The sequence below is a fragment of the Pongo abelii genome, chromosome 5 (genome assembly GCF_028885655.2).
Source record: "Pongo abelii isolate AG06213 chromosome 5, NHGRI_mPonAbe1-v2.0_pri, whole genome shotgun sequence".
Classification (NCBI taxonomy): Eukaryota; Metazoa; Chordata; class Mammalia; order Primates; family Hominidae; genus Pongo; species Pongo abelii.
The window spans coordinates 172,285,421-172,311,017 of NC_071990.2; the positions used below are offsets into that span (position 1 = coordinate 172,285,421).

Here is a 25,597-nt window from a genome sequence, read left to right on the forward strand (position 1 = left end):
GGGCACCAGTGCGAGGCCCGAAGCGCGAGGGCACAGGCGGCGCGCACGTGCGGCGGGTCATCCCCGGGCCACTGCGAGGGCGGAGGGCGGCGCCAGGGCCCTCCCGGTGGACCCCAGTCGCCGTCGTGACCGCCCCACGCAGCCTCGCGCTCGGCCGCCGCCTCGTGCGGGACTCGTGCCCGCATTCCCACCTCACCGGATGCAGCCGGCCCGGCCCCGGGCTGTGCGAGGCGACGGCGCACACCTCGGAGCCCTGGGGGCCGGGGCGCGCCCTTTGTGCGCTCTTAGCGGAAACCGCGCGTTCCCGGAGGAGCGCGGCCCGTCGAGACCCCGGATCCCGACGCCAGGAGGTGCTGCAGGAGCCCGCGCGGGGTGGGCGTCTCCGGCCCAGGCCCCTCGGTACGAGCCCCCTGCGGCCGCCACCCTCCGCCTCCACGCGGCGGCTCCTTTCCGGCTCCATCCGGGGGGTCGAGGCGTCGCACCTGGAAATCGCAGCCTGTGACTTTGTAAAAAAGTGAATGGGGAAGAAAAGGCGCTGAGAGGGGCGATGGGCGGACGGGCCGTGCTCACCCCAGGGAGGTCGCGGCACCTGTCGCTCCTGGTTCCCAGGGCGGCCTGTCAATCACCCACGCTGGGCTCAGTTCGCCGGCAGCGGGGGCACGCGGGGGCTTCAAGGCCCAGAGCTCAGAGGCTCGCAAACAATAACCTCAGAAACGTGGCGCGCACCCGCAGGGCCTGACACAGCCTCTGGAGTGGCCCCTGGGCCTGTCTGGGTGCAGGGTTGGTTGGCCGTGGGCGCGTGAGGCTCAGGGTTTCCTCCACGCCCTTTCACGAATGGCCCCGCGGGACCCCGCGTCCCCCCAGGCTGCTCCGGAGGAGTCCCGGGGAGCGCGGCCGTGGAAGCTTTCGAACGCGCCGTCCTTCCCCGCCGCCCCCGCCTCCCTTTCTGTGAGCATCTGCCGGGGAGAACAGATGTGGGCACCTGCGGTGACCGGCTGCGTGCGTTCCATCCCATTCACAGGCATTCAGACGTGGCCACAATGAGCGGCCTTTGTGTGCACAGAGTCACTAAATATATTAATCTGTACTCCCCAGAGCACCGGGCTGTTTAATTTTTCACTAGCAATAACATCTGATCTAATCCTTAAATCGGCTCCCAAAGCCTTCCCTCCCGCCCACCCCGCCCCTCCCCCCGAAAAACGTGTGAAGTTATTCAACTTTCCACCTGTTGCCTGCTGCCCTGGGCGTGGGTTATCGCAACCTCTAATGTTGGTTCAGGCTGGGTGGAGGTTGGGGGCCTGTGCTGGGGCGCTGTTGGCCCACATGGGCATAGGGAGGGTATGTTTATCAGACGGAAAATAAACACAAAGTGCGGAGTGTGGCTTCCCAAATGTTGTGCAAACAAAGAACAATAATTATTAAACAGCTTCCAAAGCAACCCAGCACACCCACCCCCTCTGTGTAAGGCCTTTAAAAATGTACATAAAGTTCCCATTTATCTTTTTGTTTATTAAACTCTAGCGGTTGTTATAAATACCGGTCAATAGGCCACACAGCCAAAAGGTAACATAAATCTCAGATGTAAGACTTAGATTTTTTAAGCAATTTTGTTGCATGACTCTTTTATCTTAGCATCCCTTATTTTATTTTGATTTGTTTTCGGCCACAATGAGTCCTTTAGTGCCATTGTGGACTCACAATGCACACGGACATCAGGCTGTGAATGAAGACAGAGGCAGTTTAAACAAACCAAGCTCTTTCTTTCCTTTCCTTCCATTGTAATATGAATGGGCCTTCTGCATTCGGCTGCTAGGAGACCGGCTTTGCAAAGCCTTGCTCCACTAAATGGGCTGGAGAGAAAGGGACCCCAATAAACAGCCCAAGTATCCAAGTATCAGAGGGAAAAAAAAGAAGGAACAAAATTTAGGCAAGTATTTTCTCACTTTCTAATCAACATATTTCCTAATCTCAGAATGTTAGTTTCTATCGTTGCATTCCTTGCTTTCAACAGTTTCCTTCGTTCTTGTCACTGTAATTCCTATTCCCTCCCTCCACCACTTCCAGTGAGGAAACAGAACAGGGATAGTTCTGGATCACCATCAAGATTTGTTTTCAAGATGCAATATTTTCTTTTTCTTTTTTTTTTTTTTTTTGTTCCTTTTAGTAAAATGGGAACCGGAGTGGCATATTTGTCGGTCACCATCACTAATAACTCATGATCATACAATGCCTTCAAAATCTATTCATTAGGAGACCAGTAGGAGCCTAGTTGGTGAGTCTGAATTTTTTTTAGGAACCATCACAAACTATGATTTGCTTTTCTGCTACTTAGACTGTTCTTATTCCTGTTAATAAGCTGATTGAGGCAAGATGTGAGGCTGCTTGCAGGTTGCGGAGGTCCCAGGCACTGATTGTGTTAGAAAGTACCACCACCTGCCAGCTGTCACTCATTTCTCAGTGGCTAGAGCTCAGGCATCTGGGCACCAAGGAGCCAACCACTCTCCAGGCAGAGGGGAACCCACACTGACTTAGAGCTGGTGGGCTAGGGCAAGACATGCAGGAAGTAGAAGGCCATTTAATTTCCTCACTGGCTTGTTCACTCCTGACTCATCACAGGGGCTGAGGACCCAAAGTGGAACTGGACCTGTCTCTGCCACCAAGTGAATTATAAAATGAGTTGGGGAAGACTTTCTTGCTTTTCCATTTTCTGAAAGTTTGTGTAGGATTGCTATTTCTTCCTTAAAAGTTTGATAGCATTCACTAGTGAGGCTATCAGCACCTGGCCTTTTCTTTGTTGTTGTTTTGTTTTGTTTACTTAATTCAACTTCTTTAATTAATATAGGCTTACTCATCATTTCTACTTCTTCTTTGTTCAGTTTTGGTGATTTGCATGGTTCAAGGAATTTCTTATCTAAAGTTGTTCAAATGTTCTTTTATTCCTTAACTGCAGGTGGTTTCTGTAGTGATACTGTCTTCCATTGCTGGGATGCGCAATCTGTGTCTTCTCTCTTCTTGAGAGACTATGATCAGAGTATTATAGGCTTATCAGTTGTATCGATCTTATCAAAGAACCAGTCTTTTGTTTCATTGATTTTTCCCTGCTCTAGGCAGAGATGGGGCAGCCACTAGGCTCACCTCATTTGTTTTCCTCCTTTCAAGATTCTCCATCCTTTACTTCCTGTTGTCTGTTGTCTGAAAATAGTAATTTTGTATTTTTGTCCAGTTTTTTAGTTGTTTAAAGTGGGAGGACCAGTTCTGTAGGAATTATTCCTTCTTGGATGGAAGCTAGAACAGGACACTTTTGGTTGTAACAGAACATCCTGATTCACTATCTGACTATGTATAAAGAAGATTCTCTCTCTTATCATCAGGAAAGAAGGTGCTTTGAGTGCTGGTTGATGTAGTGGCTCTGCCACGTCAAGGCCCAAGTGCTCTCCTTCTTTCTGCTCTGCCATCCATGGCCTGTCGGTCACTCCATTTCCTGACTGCGTGATGTCTGCAGCAGTACCAGACATCTTCACCATTACAATGATCATAAGAAGAGGAACATTGTCTTTCTACATGATACCTTTTATCAGCAATAAAACACTTCAGCAGCATTTAATGTGCACTCCCTATATAGAAATCAGTATGTTTTCATGGTTTTGGCTTTTTGTCTTTCCTAATTTTTGGATGGTCAATTGTTACCTGTATTAGTCTGTTCTCATGCTGCTAATAAAGACATACTTGAGGCTGGGTAATTTATAAAGGAAAGAGGTTTAATTGACTCACAGGTCAGCATGGCTGGGGAGGCCTCAGGAAACCTTACAATCATGGCAGAAGGGGAAGCAAACACATCCTTCTTCACATGGCAGCAGCAAAGAGAAGTGCAGAGCGAAGGAGGGGAAAAGCCCCTTATAAAACCATCAGGTCTCATGAGAACTCACTCACTATCACCAAAACAGCATGAGGGTATCTGCCCCCATGATTCAATTAACCTCCCAGAAACTTCCTCCTATGACATGTGGGGATTATGGGAACTACAGTTCAAGATGAGATTTGGATGGGGATACAGCAAAACCATATAATTCCACTCCTGGTCCCTCCCAAATCTCATGTCCTCACATTTCAAAACACAATCATGCCTGCCCAATGGTCCCCCAAAGTCTTAACTCATTCCAGCATTAGCTCAAAAGTCCTAGTCCAAAGTGTCTGAAACGAGATAAGTCTCTTCCACCTATAAGCCTGCAAAATCATAAGCAAGTTAGTTACTTCCTAGATACAACTGGGGCACAGGCATTGGGTAAATACACCCGTTCCAAATAGGAGACACTGGCCAAAACAAAGGGACCACAGGCCTCATGCAAGTCCAAAATCCAATAGGGCAGTCACTAAACCTTAAAGTTCTAAAGTGATCTCCTTTGACTCCATGTTTCACATCCATGTCACACTGATGCGAGAGGTGGGCTCCCACAGCCTTGGGCAGCTCTACCTCTGTGGCATTGCAGGGTAAAACCCCCCTCCTGGCTGCCTTCCTGGGCTGGCGTAGAGTGTCTGCGGCTCTTCCAGGTGCACTTTGCAAGCTGTTGGTGGATCTACCATTCTAGGGTCTGGATGGTGGTAGCCCTTTTCTCACAGCTCCATTAGGTGGTATGCCAGTGGGGATTCTGTGTGGGGGATATGACCCCACATTTCCTTTCTGCACTGCCCTAGCAGAGCTTCTCCATGAGGGCTTTGCCCCTGCAGCAGACCTCTGCCTGGACATCCAGGCATATCCATACATCCTCTGAAATCTAGGTGGAGGTTCCCAAACCTCTGTTCTTGTCTTCGGTGCACCAGCAGGACCAATACCACATGGAATCTGCCAAGGCTTGGCACTTCCACCCTCTGAAGCCACAGCCTCATCTGTACATTGGCCCATTTTAGCCATGTCTAGAGCAGCTGGGACGCAGGGCACCAAGTCCCTAGGCTGCACGTAGAAAGGGAGGCCCTGGGCCTTGCCCAAGAAACCATTTTTCCCTCCTAGGCCTCTAGGCCTGTAATGGGAGGGGCTGCCATGAAGCTCTCTGACATACTCTGGAGACATTTTCCCCACTGTTTTAGTGATTAACATTCTTCTCCTCATTGCTTATGCAAATTTCTATTGCCAACTTGAATTTCTCCCCCAGAAAATGGTTTTTTTTTAATCTATTGCATTGCCAGCCTGCAAATTTTTCAAACTTTTATGCTCTGCTTCCTCTTGAATGCTTTGCTGCCTAGAAATTTCTTCCACCAGATACCCTAAATCATCTCTCTCAAGTGCAAAGTTCCACAGATCTCTAAGGCAAGGGCAAAATGCTGCCATTCTTTTTGCTAAAGCATAGCAAGAGTGACCTTTACTCCAGTTCCCAACAAGTTCCTCATCTCCATCTAAGACCATCTCAGCCTGGACTTCATTGTCCATATCACTAACAGCATTTTGGTCAAAGCCATTCAACAAGTCTCTAAGAAGTTCTAAACTTTCCCACCTCTTCCTATCTTCTGAGCCCTCCAAGTCTCTAGGAGGTTTCAAACTTTCCCACAATTTCCTATCTTCTACTGAGCCCTCCCAGCCGTTCCAACCTCTGCCTGTTACGCCATTCCAAAGTCACTTCCACATTTTCGGATATCTTCACAGCAGCACCTCACTACCTGGTACCAATTTGCTGTATTAGTCCATTCTCACACTGCTAATAAAGACATACCTGAGACTGGGTGATTTATAAAGGAAAGAGGTTTAATTGACTCACAGTTCAGCATGGTTAGGGAGGCCTCAGGAAACTTACAATCATGTCAGAAGGGGAAGCAAACAAGTCCTTCTTCACATGGCAGCAGCAAGGAGAAATTCGGAGTGACGCAGGGGGAAAGCCCCTTATAAAACCATCAGGTCTCATGAGAACTCAATCACTATCAAGAGAACAGTATGGAGGTAACCACCCCCATGATTCAATTACCTCCCACCAGGTCCTTCCCATGACCTGTGGAGATTATAGGAACTACAGTTCAAGATGAGATTTGGGTGGGGACACAGCCAAACCATATCATTACCCAAATAAAATCTTGAGCTCATGTGGTTGTTATACTCAAAGAAATTTAGTTCAACATCCAAATAAAAACTGCAAATACATCTTGCAGTCTATTTAAAGGGTCAACTTGTTACCAAGAGAAACCTGTACCAGATGCCCCTGCCATTCATTTTCTGGGTTTCTCTCTCACAGCTGATGTCTCTCACTTTAGCTTTTTCCTCTGCATTAACCCCCAAATTCGCTCTACAGTTTCTTTTTTATTCCCCTTTCTTTTCCTATGTTTCTCTTTTATGTAAACCTCCATCCCATTTATAGATTTTTTCCCACACTGATAAACTGGCTGTGCACAGCAGAGCACAGGGAAGTGCTTGCCTGAGCTATGAAGCAGGAGGTGAAGCAGGATGTGGATAATCCTATGTAACTCTTCTTGCTCTTGTTACACTGATTTCTGCATGCAACTTTTCTTCTAGTCTCCCAGGAAAGAGACCTTGAAGTAATCTTTGACTTTTCCTTCCCTTTGCTGTAGTGTACTGTAGTCATAACAATTTTTTAAAGCTTCAGGATTTAGACAGATTGGAATTTGAGTGACAGTCGTGCCACTTACTACCACTTGTATTAGTGAATAACTTTTTAAAACTTAAAACTTTTTCCTTATATCAAAGATTTATAATTTTAAAATTCAAACGGTATTTCTAGATTTGTAACAAAAATAGTAGTTGCCCACACCACACACTCCTACTCCCAATTCCTTCTCTTACATTTATCTCTTATATACTTCTTTTGTATATTTTCTATATTTTTGTATATTTTGTATATTTTCTATTTTCTTTTCCTTTTTTTGTGTGTGAGACAGGGTCCTACTCTGTCGCCCAGGCTGGAGTGCAGTGGCACAATCCCAGCTCACTGCAGCCTCAAACTCTGGGGCTCATATGATCCTCCCACCTCAGCCTCCTAAGTAGCTGCCACTACAGGTGCATGCCACCATGCTTGGCCAATTTTTAAAAATGTTCTGTAGAGACGAGGTCTCACTATGTTGCCCAGGCTGGTCTCCAACTCCTGGGCTCACAGAGTCCTCTTACCTTGGCCTCCCAAAGTGCTGGCATTATGGGCATGAGCCAATGTGCCCGGCCTTATGCTCATATTTTCTAAGAACGCATATTTAATGTTCTGTCCTTACTTTTCAATTGTGCATATAGTCTATGGACTTCCTAACTCTAGAAGACAAGGATTTAACTCTCCCACCCTCACTTCCTAGACACATGCACATTTATATAAACACACGTAAGGTCACCTCCCTTTTTTCAAAAATAATTATAACACCCCTTTGGGTTAAACTCCCATTCAGCAATTATCTTGTTATAATTACATATTTATTCACAGCCAAGACATATGCTATATCCTTTTTTGCATATTGTTTTCACTAGGTTCAATAATGGCCTCATTTATTTCCTTATTCACTTTCCTATCTAGCTATTACTTATCATCATCAAATTCTGAAGATCCCCTTTTAAGATATTCATCCATAACAGGCATTCCATGTGATTCACTTCCTTCTGGAAACATCTCTCCTAGAGGCTTCTATCCCCTACTGTATAAGTCCTAGCTTCTGTCCTAGTACTTCCCTTCTCCTCTCTCCTAAGCTGGGACTTCCTGTTTTCTAGGTCCCAAATATTATCCTCTTTCTTATTTCTTAATTTTGGAGAAGAATATCCTCCAGTAGCTTTCTGAGATAAGGATATCTGAAAATATCTACATCCTACCCACAAACAGCTAATATAGCGAGAGTTGAATTCTATGTTAGAATTATTTTCTTCAGAATTTTGAAGTTAATGCCCCATTGTATTCCAGCTTCCTGGGATTCTGTGCAGAATTTCCATGCCATTCTGATTTCCAGTCCTTTAAATGTGACCTTTTCATTTTTCCCTCAGGAAACTCTGAAGATCTTTACTTTATCCCTGGTGTTCTGAATGCTGTGGTGATGTGCCTTGGTGTTGTGCCTTGGTGTTGGTCTTCCTAGGTTTGTTGTGCTGGGCACCTGCTGGGCCCTTTCGATACGAGAATATATCTTCTAGACCTGGGAAGATTTTCCTTCTCTTTTATCTTTCTCTTTCATTCCAGTTTTTCAGATGTCACATTTGTGTTTTGTCTTTTTTTTTCTTTTTTGTTCCATCATCTGAGCGATACCATCGAATCCATCTGGGAGGCCGATGAGCAGTTACCTGGTGGGGCTCCTTGCTCTGCCTGCCTTCAAGGCCTCCCTAGTCCAGCTCTGCTTCCTGCTCCCCTCGGCATGAATCTCCTGCACATGAGAGTTTGGTCTCCTGAATTTTTCCCTTAGTCTCTTTCCTAGGTTTGCTCCTTCTGCTTGGAGTCCTTCCTCTTCTAACCCTTTGTCAGATCCTCCTCCCCCTTCCAGGCTCAGTTCACAAATTTGCTCCTTGAAGCTTTTTCATCCCTGTCTTAGACTGTTCAGACTGCTACAGCAAAGTACTATAGACTGGGTTCAGAAATTCATTTCTCATAGCTGTGGAGGCGCGGAGGTCTCAGATCAGGCACCAGCATAGTTAGGTTCTGGTGAGGCCTCTTCTGGGGTGCAGGCCATCTTCTCACTGTATCCTCACATGGTGGAAAGTGGGCAAGAGAGCTCTCTGGCCTCATTATGGCACTATTCCCATTCATGAGGCTCCACCCTCACGATTTATTCACTTCCCAAAGGCCCCACCTCCAAAGACCATCACAATGGGATTAATTTCAACCTATGAATTTTGGCGGGGGTGGGCAGCAACATTACAACCCTTACTCCTTACAATATGTTTCACTTGTTGCCTGGTATTTAAAGTATGTTAGTTTATGTCCTCAACCACGATGAGCACTCCTTAAGACTAGCGGTCATTTCACATACTTCTTGGTGTCACCCCACAGCACGAATCAGCAATAGGTGCTGAACACCATTTGTTGATTTTACTTAAAGAAAAGCCCATCAGGAAACGTAAGCCTTGTATGCTGAATCGAGATTCCTTCCCAAATCCTTTAATGCATACGTGGTGCCACTTCAATTTGGTAATGTTTTCTGAGTACCTGATCGAGTGCTTTGCTAGAGATTCTGAAGAAAATCAACAGAACGTTTTTCCTAGAACAATATTTGACCATTTTATTTCCCTGATGGGAAACTCATTAGCTCACCAGGGCTTACAGCTGCCTTACTGAGACATACTGTGTGTAAGGATAGGTTTGGAGATACATCCTAAATAAGTTGATACTAAAAATTGACATTTGTCAGTAACTTACTTTTCAGAAAAATAAATCAGATTGGTTTCAAGGTCGTCACTCACACGTGCCTGCCAAAATGTTTGCTTGGTTGTAGAGAAAAAGGTGGAACTGCAGCTAGAAGGGTGGACTTGCGCATCACCCGGAGCCCACCTGATCTCCTAGCCCAAGGGAGCATGTCCTGAAGGTGAGTTTCGCTATCTTAGAGCAGCTGCAGAAATAAGACTGAGATTGTGGACTGCAGAGTCCAAACTCCTGAATATGACGACAGGGATCTGCACGATCAGGTGGCACCTGTTACCCTGTCCCCGCCACCATGTATCCACAGCAGCCACTGGAATTCCTCTGATGCATCCTGCTCCCTCACTGCCATTGCCTCTGCCTTTCCTCTCTCTCCCTGGAATTCTCTCCCACCCAATTCCGGACTAGCAAACCTGCCTGAAACAACTTTCAGCTGAAGAGTAGTCCAGAGTGACAATGGTGACGGTCAGAACACCCGGCCGAGAAGTGCTCAGCGCTGACTGGGGCCGCGCCGTCCCGATACGGAGGCGAGGGTCGAATGCCAGGACGTCCCCGCTTCCTCCCCAAACGTGGCGGAGAAGCGCGCGGTGGGTCCCCTGGGAAGGAGCCCCCCGCCGTTCCCGTTTCCGGCCCAGGCGAGGCTCCCGGCCTCAGGGCCGCCCGCCTGTGCCACGCTCGCACAACTGCGGCCTGAGGCCCCGGGAGCCGCCGGTCCTCAGTGCCTGCCGCAGGACAAAGACCGGCATGCAGCGTCAAGACACCGTCCCGGCCGCAGGACAGTGTATGAACAAAGAGGTTCAAGGGCGGCACCCGCCCGTCGCCAGCGGGCAGCTACCTGACTGAGCGACCCGAGGTCAGCCAGCACCAGAGCAGTTGCTGTGGCAACAGGCCGCGACGTCCCACTCCCCCGGCGCCTGCGCGCCGCGTCCCCGCTCCCTGCGCCTGCGCACCTCTCTCCCCGCCCCACCCACGACGCGGGCGCTCCTCACTCTCGCAACGGTCACGCAGACCCCGCCTCTGCAAACCCGGCCAAGTCCCGAGCGGAAGCGCCTTGAGCGGAAGCGGAAGTGAACGAGGCGGCTGTGGCGGTGGCTGAGGCGGCTGGGCCTAGGGCGCGGCGGGCGCGTCTGCGGCTGGTGTTGGCGCATCTCTAGGTAGGGCCGGGCCCGAGGGCACCCGTGCGCCGTCCGGGCCGCTCCCGGCCTGCGTGACCGTCCGTTACCCGCGTCCGACCCTCGTGCGCGTCAGCCCCTCGGCCTCTGCCCGGTCCCGGATGCCTTCCTGGCCGTGCCTCTGTCCTTGTCACCGCGGCTGCGACATCATGGGATCCTCGCGTCCCCGCTGCCGAGCCCGTCGTCATCCCTGTCCCTGCGCAGAACCCTCCTGCCGGGCCCTGGTCCGCGTCGTCGCGTGCTCCCAGACCTCGCGACCCTCGCCTTGCCTGCCCCATCTTGAGGTCACCTCTGACCCCTACTGCCTCCCTTAAGATGTGTGTTTGGCTCCTATGTGTCGTTTTTGGGTCGGATCTGTTATCCTTCATAGCTGCACGACTTTTCTGGTCGTCTCTAGAAGAGAGAGGCATCCTCTGATCTCTCCACTTTTCTCCCATCATCTGTGGGCTATCCCTGAATCAGAGCCCCGGCTCCTTGGGGAAAGACAGACAGAAAGACAGGGTTCCCTGCCCGCAAGGAGTTTGCAGACCCGTGGGATAACACTGAGCGTCAAGCAGATCCCACAATGCAGAAAGAAAAGGGTACCTTAGAGGGTGATTTGCCCAGGAGGGTCCAGGAAATTTCCATAAAGGTTGGATTTGAGCAGAGTTTTGCGTAAGTAGGAGTTGGGAGATGAACGAGGATTGAGAGCCTATTCCTGGCAGTAAGAACGTAAATGTTTAAGACATGAAGGTTTCAGACAGTCTTGACATATTTGGGGAACTAGGAGTTGAGCATTTGTGAGACAAGAAATGTTGGTTAGGGATGGGGAATGGCAGGAAGGAAGCTAAAGAGAATGTGGGGTAAGGAAGTGATGTGATCAGATCTTAGCGTTAAAGAGGTTCAGTCTGGCAGATACAGGGGTGGGGATGAGGGTGACTGCAGACACACAAAAGACTTTTGTCGTCGTTCAGGGACTGGAAACCCCGAAATGGTAGTGGAGAGAACCTGGAGGTAAAGAAGTGAGAGGGTAGACTTTCTGATGGCTTGAGCCCTTGAATAGAGAAGTGCAGAGAGGGAAAAGCCCAGAATGAGGACCATGTCTGGAACTATCTTCTGAATATGTGAGACCATCTTATCTGCAGCTGTACTCTCAAGTTGCTCCATGTCTAGTGTCATGCTTTTGTTTTTGACCTTTCTCTGGCCTCCCCTTCACATAGGCTCTTTGACCTGCCCATCTTTGGACTTTGCTGTTAGGAGCCACCCTCTGCCACCACTACAGCCTTCACACTCTGTGTTCTGATACCTTCTTCATCCCATTTCTGCCATCTCCCAGCTCCATCATTAGTGAGTGTTTCCCCTGACTTTGCCATTCCTTTTGTTTTGGAACTCTAATTGGGCCTTCTTACCAGTTGTATTCTTGAAAAGCACCAGCACCATAGCTGGGTCGAGGTCTTCACTGCTCATCTTCACACACACGCACACCCCCCCACACACACCCCATTTTGTGACTACCTTGATCTTCCAGTTTTTTTGTTTGGTTTCTAACCACCTAATCTTCCGGACATACTGAAATCTCTGATCACCTGTGGCCCACTGAGAAAACTACAGTAGGTGACATCTGGGGTAACGTAGTTTTTAGCATTCTGAGATTTTACCCCATGCAGGAACCTGAATCTGGATACCATTTATGGGGCAGATTTACTATAAAGCTAATGAAGTTCAGGTTTCTGGGTCTGTCACTTGCATGGGCCCTTACCTAGGCACTGGGACCTCAGAGATCTTGTGTTTATAATTTGTATTCTTTTTTGAAAAGAGGGTTCCCAAATGGTATGTTTCAAGTCTTTCACAGCTTAGATCCCTGCAAAACTGGCTATTTGTCATATCCAGCCTTGAGATTTGCATTTTTGTCCTTCAGACACCTTCCCTTCCCTACCTCCTATTTCTTCCTCTTCTGGTGTGTGCTTTTTATTTAGGCATGGAGAAACAAAATGTGAATGAATGTAACTGATCAAGTTCCTGCCATAACCTGACTTTATTTAGCTCTAGTGTCAGGAGGGAGATGTCAGAGCTTACTTAGTAACTCAGCATGTTGGACAGGATCTTTGTAACTTCTTTGTTGCAAGCGTAAATGCCTGTATTGTTAGATTTATTTCACTGCTGAGTTGCCACTCCCTTTAAGAAAAGGTTGATGCTAAGAAGGATAGTCTGCTTAATGGAAATCATAAAAGCAATTCTTAACTCCATGGAAACTAGCGTTATACACTGTGTAAATTCACACAGGAATTTATTGTGACTTTTGATTTATTACTTTGAAAATGCCACCAGTTATTTTTATAGAGCTTTATAATGAGTATAAATAATTTTAATTTGTCTTCTGTTGGAAAATCTTCAGATTTAAAACATGTTTAAAGTTTAAATTATTTATGCAAAGATAAGGTATTTCTAAGGATTTTTTTAGTGGTAGTTTTAAATCTCCCTAATATGAGAAGTAAATAATTATCTTATTTTTACAAATAAGGACATCAGTGATGTACAAAGAGGTTAAATGATTTGTCTTCAGCTGTACAGTAAATCAGGGCCTCCCTTAGCCAAAAAAGCCAGCTCCTGAGTACTGTTTTGCTTATAAACAAATATTAATAAAGAGGAATCTATTTTATCAGTTCTTATTATAGAACATTTAATATAAGATGGACCAAATTATATCTTTTGGTGTTTCCATATATTAATACCTATCTGTGCACATCCATATATATCTACACACTAGGTTCTATAAAAGTGGGCAGTGTTAATACTGTTCCTATTAGGACTTTAGTCCAAAGAATTAATTTAATTTGGATTTGTGCAAATTATTATAAAGTCATTTACAGTAAAACCATGGCTAACTATGATAAGAGCATATTAACTTTCTGAATAGCAGAGGAGTTTTCTGGCTAGATTAGGTTTTTGCCCATTAAGCACCAAAACATCCCGTTTAGGCTGGGAATCTTCCTAAAGTATATTATTTCTTGTGTTCTTAAATAGAATGTGCTGAATGTGATGTAAACTTTCCTCAATAATCTCAAGTGACCATTTAAATGTAATTTGTTATGTTGTGATGTGAACAGTAATGTTAGGCTTATTGAGGCATATACAGCTATTTCCTTTGGGGGTTTTTGCATCTTTCCAGTTTTTAAAGTTTTCTGTCCTATTGTTTCCTTGGGTCAGCTGTTAGCACTTCTAACTGCTGTCAGTTTTCCTGCCCAAAGATTCTATATTTTTCTCTACTATGGGTTTAGGAGCTAATTGTTAGAACTGATTAGAAAAGTACTCCGTAGTGATAATAAGAGCCTAAATAAGTGTCTTGTGAGTAAGTTGTTTATGCTACATCAGCCTCTAAGGGGTTTTGTAGAGCACAGTGTGGGTAGGAAAGGCCAAGGGCACCAGAGTTCTGGGTTGCTGGGAAAAGCCAGAGAGTCTCTTTTATTCCCGATCCTCCTCTCAGAGTCCACCGATAGGCTGGTGACTGGGAATAGTGTAGGAAGGAGAGATCTTGGGTAAGGACACATCCCGCAGGGTGGCTCTGTGGTGAGACCTTTGCCCCACTGGCAGCACACAGCAATGACCAGATCACTAACCTACAGCAGTGCTAAGTGAGGGTTGTGGCCTAGTGAGAGGCAGCTGGGCTCTGGAGTCAGATGGATTCAAATCCTGGCCTCATTGTTAATTACTGCTTGTGGCTTCAGGCAGGTGATTTCACCTGACACAAAGTTTGCTGCCTCCCCGAAGTGACTCCTGCCGCCTTCTTTGCTGCTAGAATGTGTCTTTGACTTAAGAGGCTGCACAAAACTGATAATGTGCTCTAATCTGGGCCAGTGGGACTAGAGGGGCTGCCATGGGACTTTTGGAGTAGACTGCACACACTTAGACAGTTGGGTACATTTTGATATATGTGTTACAGCCCCCACCCAAAGCTCTTTGCTTCTCAGGGTTCTCATTCCTCAGGGTTCATGGTCTTAGTTGGGGTCTTGTCTTATTCATTGCTGTATCCACAGCTCCTAACATAGGTCTTGGAGCACAGTAAATCCTGAATGAGTATTTATGAGTGAATGTGGGAATTTGGTTGAGTTTAGATCTCATGTTCTTAGTGTATTTCTGCGGGGATAGAAGAGGGTCTCTCTGCCTTTCTTTTTCTTCTGTGATAGCATGTGGCCCTGCATCCCTCTAGCCTTGGGATTCTCCCAGAATAGGGAGGGAGAGTGGATGCTGAACAGCCATAGCACCTGGTTCACGATGGATCATCTGACTCCAGTCTTGCCTGCCTCCACCCATCCCCAGAACATAGGCAGAGCAGTGTTTCTGAAATGCACTTGCTTGAGTCCTTAGTGACATCTCGTTTCCCTTCGGGTGAAGCGTAGACATTTTAGCATGGTTTTCCAGGTCTTTCATTCATCTGGCCCCAACTCCTCCAGCAGTAATCTCATCTCTTCATCTTCCCTTAAAATAGGTTCTAGACATACTGAAGGTGAGTTTTTTTTTCCCATTTCTACACTTGATGAACAAATTTATAAATACAATTGCAAGTTAGATTAAACTACTTAATAGAGCAGATATTTTAAGCACCTAATAATTTGAAAAAAGATACCTTGCAGACCTTTAAAAGATTTCCTCCATGTTGCCCAATGCCTTCCTCTGGCCACACCTGCCTGTCTTCAGGCCTTGCCTTGAGTACCCTCTCCTCAGGGGATTGTCTTAGAGCCCTAAACTAGGTTGGCTTTCCCTGCTGAAAATTCCCCAGCACTCTTACCTTCTCTGTCCTACACTTGTGTCCAAGAGACTGTTGCCTGCTGGAGGGCAGGGACCTCATCTGTCTTGTTCATAGCTCAGTGACTACCCCAATGTCTAACATAAAGGTGCTTGCTGAATGAGTAAGCCAAATTTATTTTCAAATAAAATTACCTGGTATTGTTGAAGAGAGCTGAATATTCATGAGTTACAAGTGGGTCTATTCTTGATGCAATGCTTTTGGAGAAAAACTACCAATGTGTGCCTATGCCATGACTCAGCAGCTTCCTAACATACTAAGGAAATGATCAGGGGTCTAAGATTTATATACAAGGATGCGTTTCATATTCTTAGTTATGGCGTGCAATATCAGAAATAATCCAGGTGTTCTCCAGCAGAGTTAGAGAACTTACGTCCACGATGTACATCTGTTATACATGACACTGTGGGAGAATAGTGACATGAGTTGGGAATGTATTTATAACAAATTAGACACAGAAACAGATTATAAAAGTATAATCTCAATTTTTAGAAACAGTGAATAGTAGAAAAAGGCTGAAATATGTAAAATGTTTAAAAATTTTTTCTTGTGTTTTCTCTGAATTTTCTGCAAATGGTTCATTTTTTGATCAGATTTTTTTACAAATTAATATATTTCCCAATATTAAAAAGTAATCTAGCTTATAAAAATTATAAATACAATAAAACCTCACTAAAATTTATGTCTTTGTTTTAAAATTTGTGATAATTTAAGAATTTTGACATTGGGCTGATTTTACTAAACTTTAGGCAATTGATAAACATGTTTGATGAACAAATTCACAATATAATTATAAATAAAATTGTACCACAATTTCACTGTTACTAAGTGGCAGTTAGAATCTGGACTGTTGCATTTTATTCTGGAACTTTTCGTTTTATCAACAGAATTCTGCCCATTGTTCTCCCACTTCTGCTGTGACATCAGCTGGCACCAGTGGTTGTGGCCCGACTGTTCTGAGGTGTCCTCCAGGGCACCCTGAGTCTAGACATCTATTCCTAGAAATTCTAAAGTGCATAATAGCTGTAGGCTTTCTTTGAGGTGCTGATGTTAAAATTATAACATTTGTTCAAACAGTAGGAAGATTTTACTCAAGACTATTTGCAGTGAAGGAGAGAGATCTGGCTCAGCTCTGAATACAGTGAAGACAGCTGGGGATTTACAACCAAGGAGCAGAGTGAGGGGGTGAGGGGATGGGAAATTTCTAAGGGAAGACATCAGGGATAGGGAAATTCTTGCTGAAAGCAGGCCAAGGTAGCCACATATCAAAGTTGGGTTCTCTTTAAACTGACTTAGCAGGATTCTTGCTACAAGCCCCAGATTGAGGCCTGGTAGAGAGGAGGGCTCAAGGCCCTAGCAAAAGTGTGGTTAAGATGAGAGTCTTTATCGGTGATTGGGGAATTCTTGCAAAGCTCAGCAGTTTAATGACCCCTGTATGGAGATCATCTGAAGCATCAAGACCAACTTAACTGGCACCCACCCTTATTTATTCACCTGGTTGTTTGTGCATTCATAAATAATAAACCTTCAGCAGATACTATCCTGTGTGCTGGCAAGGGATAAATATTAATCTTTTGGGATTTTCGGTCCCTGTTCTCACCCAACTGGTGTTTAAGAGGTCCCTATGAGTTTCACTTTTTAGGCGGGGGAGGAGAGGAGAGAAGAAACAATAGACCTCAGATACTCCACAACAAGCCATGGGGGAACATCACTGGGAAAGCCTGGGCCCAGGCCCAGCCAGAAGTTACCACTGAAAGAAAAATTACTTTGTACTTGAAAATAAAACAAGAAAAAAGAAGACTTTATGTTTTGTATTGTCATACTGGGCTGTTGTTTCAGACTCACCCAAGATTATTTAATTTTCTAATAGATTTACCTCTGTTTGGCTTTGCTGCTTACTCTCCATTAGAGTACAAACATTGTGATGTTATATGCTAGTTTGTAGATTCGAGATGCGAATTTTTCTGTGCAAAGATTATTGTTTTATTGTCTCCAGCTTACCTTGCTTATTCCAATGTGCCTTTGCTAATGGACTGTGTGAGCTTGAGCTCCTCTAGTGCTCTGATCCAGCTTCCTTGTCTCTTACGTGCCTTTGCTCATTACTACTTGCCTGAGTTATGTCTTTTAGCTTTAGACAGTTATGCTTTGACATGGCTTAGATGCTGGGGGTGTGTTAAGGTGGTTACAGCAGCCAAGTATTGGTTGTCCTGCAGAGGCTGCTGTCCGTGTGGGGAGTTGCCCTTGGGCTGTCCGTAAGTCCCTCATCCCTGTGTCCAGAGTGACGCCAGACAAGTCTTCCTCACTGTGTGTGCGTCCATCAACATCAGGCAGCTTCGTTTATGCTGAGCGCATTGCTCTTAACCTCAAGGTTTTGTAAGTTGAAAGATTATAGTAAAGGAGCTTCTGAACTTCTCTTTCCTCTTTCCATTTCCCCATTTACTGGTAACTCAATACCCTGGGACTGGTCTGACTGTCAGGAGAATGAGCCAGCCCTAGGAACAAGGCAGCCTCCAGCTGTACCTTATGCCTGCTGCAGCTCCTTACTGGGATTTCCTGCTGGTGCTTTGTTTCCCAAACCCTTTGTAAGCTGCTTGAGGGCAGTGATTCTACTTTGCACTGCTTCTTTGGCCATAATTGAAGTCTATAACTTACTGATTCCTGATTTCTCTTTATATACTGTCCTTGGATTAATTCATTTATTTATTCAAATATTGGGCCTGTCCCATGCAGATGTTGTGCTAGGTGCTGGAATAAGACAGGATGGTGAGGCCCACCTCAAAGGGAGTGATCCCAAAAGGCCGTATTTGGGGCAATTAGACTCCTCCCTAATGAGAAACAACTTCTGTTTTCTTTCTAAACAACTATTACCTAGATAATGAAAATTTCTTATATAATTTGCAGGTAGAATGACTTTTATATACACATATTATTTTCCCCAGTCATCCCATAATAACCACCTTTAGAGAATGAAAAGCCTGCATATATGCTCTTAGCAATGAAAGGCTTAAAAAGAAAAAATTTAAAGCGATATCCATGGAATTTTCTATATCTTTTTATACATTTTATTCCCTACCTCACTAATTGCATTGATGAATAGATGTTGTGAGTGTTTAGCACTTTGAAGATACTGAAATACTGGAAGGCATCCTCTAATATCACAAGTTCTCAAAACCTTTGCTATCCCAATTTTTCTTGGTAAATAGTATAGAAGAGCACATTGTAATGTCACATTCTAACTCATGATTCAAACTGTGAGAAATTGGTCCTGTGTGTCTTGAGCAGTCCAACCAGCAACTCTGGGAGCTGCCTGGCCTGAGAGCCCCACTGGCTGCTGGCTTCTGACCACAGTGGGTGTGCAGTGAACCCTAGGGCCTGGCTTGCAGTCAGGTTCAGTCCTCTGCTTCGACTGTATTCGAATGCTGTTCCTTGTTTTTTCCTTTCTGCTGTCCAGGGGCTCTCCTGGGCCCGCAGCAGTCAGCACAGAGCTTGGTGAGAGAAGTGGGGCCTTCCCTCACAACGTAGAAATCAAGTCACGCTCGAGATTTGTGAGGCTTATCTTTGGCCAGCTCATCATCAGCAAACCATGCAAGGCCTGTTTAAATTAAAGCCAGGTATAGAGCAGTCGTCTAGAGCTGGTGAAATCTAAGCCTTCTTTTAAAAGCCATTTTGACCACCTTTTTTGTATTCTTGTATTTCCTTTCCAACACCTGTCCCCTGCCTACTCTGTTGGAATAACAAATGAAAAAGAATACCCTTTTTCAGAAATGAGTGTAACCTTCCTGGACATAGGTTCCATGCCATAGAACCACCTTACAGTTGACGTAATCACACTATGAAGCCCAGTTTCCACTTCAAAAACTCAAATATCTTGGCTGTGTTTCCAAGATAAACTCTTTACAAGTCACAATACTGTAGTGATTTGGTGCAGATGTATGAATGTATCCCATTATATTTAATAACTTTATGAGCAAGCCTTCTCTAAATGTCATCATAAAATGTGTGCTATTTATGTTCACCCAATTTTTGCATATTTTCATTATGCAATTAATGAAAATCCCATTAATGTGGCTATTAAAAGGATACCTTCAAATTCTACTGTTAGGGGCTAGATCCCATTAAAAATCAGTAAATTCTGTGTGGGCACAGTGGCTCATGTCTAATCCCAGCACTTTGGGAGGCTGAGGCGAGAGGATCACTTGAGTTCAAGAGTTTGAGACCAGCCTGGACAACACAACATAGTGAGATCTGGTCTCCACTGAAAAAAAAAAAAAAAAAAATGGCCAGGTGTGGTGGCAGCTAAGACAGGAGGATCGCTTGAACCTGGTAGGTTGAGGCTGCAGTGAACTGTGATCACACCTCTGCACTCCAGACGAGGCAACAGAGTGAGACCTGGTCTCAAAAAAAAAAAAACAAAAAAATCGGTAAATTCTTAAAAGATAGTCCTGTGAGGATGCCTTTTCTCAACCTAACAATTTATAGTTTCTTCATTTGTAAAATAAAGCTGATAATATTTACGTGTCAGGGTCGTCCTAAAGATTAGAATGTATATGTTAAGTGCCTACCACTGTCTGGCAGCTGGGAAATACCCTAAACATGAGAGATACCCATGTGCTTAGTCACCTCATGACTGCTGCCTTCAGCCTGTCTAGGAGAGGCATCATTTGTGCTGCTGTTTGCATATTAAGAATTTTTTGTTGTGTTTTATCAAAGGACATAAAGCCTGCATGACTCTTAAAGAAAACTATAGTGGAAAAAGCATAGATCATAAAGAATGTCAGCACAGAGTTTTTCTGACCATTCGCACACATCATTGCCTACTTGAAGAACGCCTTTTATAACGTCATATACAATATTGTGCTCATACCTTTTCCAGATTCCAGATTCTAACTGTAAACTACTTTGTATCTGTCTTTAAATTTTCAAATGGGCAGTTTCTCTGCAAAGTCAGTCAGTCACTATCTCAGATACTACAACATTCAGCATAGTGAATTTTATGTGGCCTTCTTGACACCTTTATTCAGGTGTATGTGACACATGTTTACAGTATACAGTTTGGTAAGTTTTAACATACACATACACTTGTAAAACCATGAACACTAAGTGGTTAATGTATCTGTCACCCCCAAAAGTTTCCCCTTGGTAATCCTTCCCGCCACTGTCTGTCCCCATCCCAGACAACCACTGATCTGCTTTCTGTCACTATGGATTAGCCTAACTCTTCATGAACTAGAATTTTATATAAGTTGAATCATAGTGGGTACTTTTTTTGTCTGACTTCTTTTACTCAGAAAAATTATATTGAGAATCATCCATGTGGTGTTTCAATTTATGTTTTAGATTTTTAACAATAACTTCTGTTTGAGTTCCTAGATGAGAAATACTACTACTTTGAAAACTTAACCTCTTTTTGAATTTTATCAAGAAATACCTTGAATGATAATCTTAGTGAAAACATTAAAAGACTGCTACACTCTCTTGTCCTTGTGAAAGTCCAACTCAAGTAATTAACTTATACTTAAAGTTCTTCATATGTTTGAATTGAGAACTCTTCAGGCTCTTAACCAGCATATCATGTTACCTTGGAGACAAGAGTGTTTTTGGAAACAGAGTGTGAATATTAACTACTGTGTTTGCTTTGAAAGGTGCCATATATCTAATGATAATGCCATAATTACTGATTAATGTATTTTTCTTTCCAGATCCTTTCCCGGAGTTCAGTTATGGGTGTGAGAGGTTTGCAAGGATTTGTGGGAAGTACCTGCCCACATATATGTACAGTAGTAAATTTCAAAGAACTGGCAGAGCACCACCGAAGCAAGTATCCTGGATGTACCCCTACCATTGTGGTTGATGCCATGTGTTGTCTCAGATATTGGTATACTCCAGAATCTTGGATCTGCGGTGGCCAGTGGCGAGAATACTTTTCTGCTTTGCGAGATTTTGTTAAAACTTTTACAGCAGCTGGGATCAAGTTGATATTCTTCTTTGATGGCATGGTGGAGCAGGATAAGAGAGATGAATGGGTGAAACGAAGGCTCAAGAACAACAGGGAGATATCCAGGATTTTTCATTACATCAAGTCACACAAGGAGCAGCCAGGCAGAAATATGTTCTTCATCCCCTCAGGGCTAGCTGTGTTTACACGATTTGCTCTAAAGACACTGGGCCAGGAAACTTTGTGTTCCTTACAGGAAGCAGATTATGAGGTAGCTTCCTATGGCCTCCAGCATAACTGTCTTGGGATTCTGGGGGAAGACACTGACTACCTAATCTATGACACTTGTCCCTACTTTTCAATTAGCGAGCTCTGCCTAGAGAGTCTGGACACCGTCATGCTCTGCAGAGAGAAGCTCTGTGAGAGTCTGGGCCTCCGTGTGGCCGACCTTCCTCTTCTGGCCTGCCTCCTTGGTAATGACATAATCCCAGAGGGCATGTTTGAAAGCTTTAGGTACAAATGCTTATCATCCTACACCTCTGTAAAAGAGAACTTTGACAAAAAAGGTAACATCATATTAGCTGTGTCAGACCATATATCGAAAGTTCTTCACTTGTATCAAGGTGAGAAAAAATTAGAAGAGATATTACCTCTGGGACCAAACAAAGCTCTTTTTTATAAAGGAATGGCATCATATCTTTTACCAGGACAAAAATCTCCATGGTTTTTCCAAAAACCCAAAGGTGTAATAACTTTGGACAAGCAAGTAATATCCATGAGTTCAGACGCTGAATCCAGGGAAGAAGTTCCCATGTGTTCAGACCCTGAATCCAGGCAAGAAGTTCCCATGTGTACAGGCGCTGAATCCAGGCAAGAAGTTCCCATGTGTACAGGCCCTGAATCCAGGCGAGAAGTTCCCATGTATACAGACTCTGAACCCAGGCGAGAAGTTCCCATGTGTTCAGACCCTGAATCCAGGCAAGAAGTTCCCGTGTGTACAGGCCCTGAATCCAGGCAGGAAGTTCCCATGTGTTCAGACCCTGAACCCAGGCAAGAAGTTCCCATGTGTACAGGCCCTGAATCCAGGCAAGAAGTTCCCATGTATACAGACTCTGAACCCAGGCAAGAAGTTCCCATGTATACAGGCCCTGAATCCAGGCAAGAAGTTTTAATATGGACAGACCCTGAATCTAGGCAAGAAATTATGTGTACAGGCCATGAATCCAAACAGGAAGTTTCCATATGTACAGATCCTATATCCAAGCAAGAAGACTCCATGTGTACACACCCTGAAATCAATAAAAAATTACCTGTAGCAACAGATTTTGAATTTAAGCTAGAAGCTCTCATGCGTACAAACCCTGAAATTAAACAAGAAGACCCCACAAATGTGGGGCCTGAAGTAAAGCAACAAGTAACCATGGTTTCAGACACTGAAATCTTAAAGGTATGTGTATCTGCCCAGCCAATATGCCATGATTGAAAATATATCCACTGATGGATTTGTTAGTGAAGATCCATTACTGCCTCAGTGTTTGGCCACTGAGAGGATGCACAACAGGAGTCTCTAAGTCTCGTTAGGAAGTGTGACGTTATATGTGTGAAAACTCATAACCAATGTTGGATACTGTCACATGAATGTTACAGAAAAGTGCTATAAGTATATGAGAGAGAAAGAGAACATTGTGGGTTAAAGTACAGGGAGAAGGCCGGGCGCGGTGGCTCACGCCTGTAATCCCAGCACTTTGGGAGGCCCAAAGCAGGTGGGTCACCTGAGGTCAGGAGTTCAAGGCCAGCCTGACCCACATGGTGAAACCCCGTCTCTACTAAAAATACAAAAATCAGCTGGGCATGGTGGCGCACACATGTGATCCCAGCTACTTGGGAGGCTGAGACAGGAGACTTGCTTGAACCTGGGAGGCGGAGGTTGCAGTGAGCTGAGATCATGCCATTTGCACTCCAGCCTGGGCAATAAGAGCAAAACTGTCTCAAAAAATAAAAATAAATAAAGTACAGGGAGAAGTTCCCCAAAGAGGTAGAACTGGAGCCAGACCTTAATGGGGCAGCCAAAATATGCATTGAATAAGCAAAGACTTGGGACTTGTGGAAGTACTAAAGGTGTAGCGTTTTGAATCTGCATCACGCAGGGGCGCAGGGAGAAAGGCCAGGCTAGAGTATGGGGTTTGGAGAAAAAAATGGGAAAAGGTAGACAATCATAGCCAAATTGGGAAGGTTATTAAATGCCACGTGAGGAATTTGGACTTAATTCTGAAAGTATTATAGCGCCTTTGAAGATATTTGATGGGGGCCACTACGTGTGAGGTTCTGTGCTAGGTGCATTAGGTAACTTTTCTCATTAGATCTTCTCAACAGCCCTGTGAGATAGACTTATCCTTGTTTTACAGAAGAGGTCTGTGTCCACATGAATGTCTCAAAGGTACCTCAGCAAGTTCTAGACCAAACTTAACTATCTTAACCACACACCTTTCCTTGTTCCCAGCACTGTGAACGCCACCATCTTTCATCTAGTTACAACTACATAGATCTGTAAGGAAGCTCCTGCTCCTAGTCTGATGCAAAACTCAGGCCTGGACAGCAGCTGAGCAGCTGTGTGGTGAGACTTGGAGGGCAGCCATGTGAACCTGCCAGCCAACCAGCATTCGATTTTTTTTAAGCAGGTATATTGATGTGATCAGATTTTTGGTTTTTGAAACATTACAGTGCAGTGAGTGGATTTAAAGTGGCCATTGTAGTAACTCAGGTAAAATACAAAAGAGCTAGAATTAGGAAAATGGCAATGGAAATAGGAAAAAACAAATTCAAGAAATGTTTCAAAAGTGAAACTAATAAGTCTCGCTGTGGAGGTGAAGTTCCTCCTTGAGTACCGGGGATGGTAGATGCTGTTAATCTAAGGAAGAAGGAGGAAAGGTTTTACAGGGAGAAGAATATTAAGTGGGTTATACTTTAGTTGAGTAGATGGCACCTGTAACACGTTCTCGTAGTGAAATATGGGCCTAAAGTTCTATTACTGGCAAGAGACAGACATCTGGGAGTTATCCTATTTTATGTGTAAAGCAAGATGATGTGGGATGGAGACTTAAGGAACAGTCCACTGAGAGATCAGGAGTGAGCAGAGGAGGAAGGAGAATAAGGAGGGGATAATCCCAACAAAAGTCCAAGGGGGCAAGTTTCAAAAATGAGAAAAGAAACGGTCAGGAGTATCACATGCTACAGAGGTAAAGAGGTAGAATAGGACTAGACATAGGCACTTGGGTCAGTAATTAGGAGGTCCTGATGGCCTCAGAGAGTTACTGCAGCTCAGGGTTGAGAGTGGAGGCAAAGCCGACAGGGAGTTTGGCAGTGGAAGAGCCTTTGCTGGGGAAGGCAAAGTCAAGGAGAGTCCTCACAGGAAGGGAGTGCCTGGGCAAAGTGGTGGGTCGAGAGTTGTTCACATGGATTGCACTTAATTGTATCTTTGAAAACAATTTTGAAGTTTCTTACATTGCCCTTACATTTTCTCTATAAAAATTTTTTGCAATGTCATCTTCCGACCCTAACAGGCAACTAAAATTCAAACGTGTATTTTAACCATACGTAGTCACCCTGGAGAAATGCTCAGGTAGAAAGGCTGTGGGCACAACAGTTACATTGGATACACTCATAACCACAGCCTTATATCTGTGTCTTCTCTATGTCAGCATTTTGGAAGATCAGTTGAGTTTCTGTTTGTTTGTTTCTTTGAGACAGGGTCTCACTGTCACCCAGGTTGCAGTGCAGTGGCACTATATCCTCCGCCTCCCAGGTTCAAGCAATTCTCCCGCCTCAGCCTCCTGAGTAGCTGGGACTACAGGCGCACTCCACCACGCCCAGCTAATTTTTGTATTTTTTAATAGAGATGGGGTTTCGCCATGTTGCCCAGGCTGGCCTTGAACTCCTGACCTCAAGTGATCCACCCACCTCGACCTCCCAAAGTGCTGGGATTACAGGCATGAGCCACCGTGCCTGGCCGGATAGTATCATAATCTTATAGAACATGCATTGGCAGTGAGCTGCAAGTCACACCTCAGGACAAGTGCTTTTCTTATATTGATGCATTTAATCCTCACAGTAGTCCTGGGAGCTGGGCACTTTTTTATTAAACCCATTTTCTATAGGAAGAAGGTAAGGAACAGAGAGATTAAGACTGAAGCCTACGAATAATGAATCAACATAACTAGGACTATTTAAGTACATATAGATGAGACACTCTTAGGATTCAGAGTTTCTGGTATCCAGGTTATTCTAGCATCACATTTTAATGCCTTTAGTAGTAGACTGGATTTAAATTTTGAATAGTAATCTAGATGAACTTATTCTCACAGTAATAAGAATGTTCTTCACTGGAAGGTAAAACCTA

The 25,597-nt window shown here is 44.7% G+C and overlaps 1 protein-coding gene across 16 annotated transcripts in view; it reads left to right on the top strand.

Moving 5' to 3' along the window:
* The first annotated feature begins 10,256 nt into the window (after positions 1-10,256).
* The window catches only part of FAM120B (family with sequence similarity 120 member B), a 97,495-nt gene continuing 82,154 nt past the window's right edge, over positions 10,257-25,597 (top strand). For 12 of the 16 annotated variants that reach the window (XR_002915363.3, XR_008526614.1, XR_010140404.1 and 9 more), the window contains exons 1-2: positions 10,257-10,465; positions 20,966-22,648. Coding sequence is in view for 9 of the 16 variants with exons in the window: in XM_009242461.4 (XP_009240736.3) it covers positions 20,987-22,648 (1,662 nt within the window). In the remaining 7 variants the exon portion in view is untranslated. The remainder of the gene's footprint in view (positions 10,466-20,965; positions 22,649-25,597) is intronic. The other 4 variants (XR_010140407.1, XM_063725128.1, XR_010140406.1 and 1 more) reach the window with 3 other exon arrangements.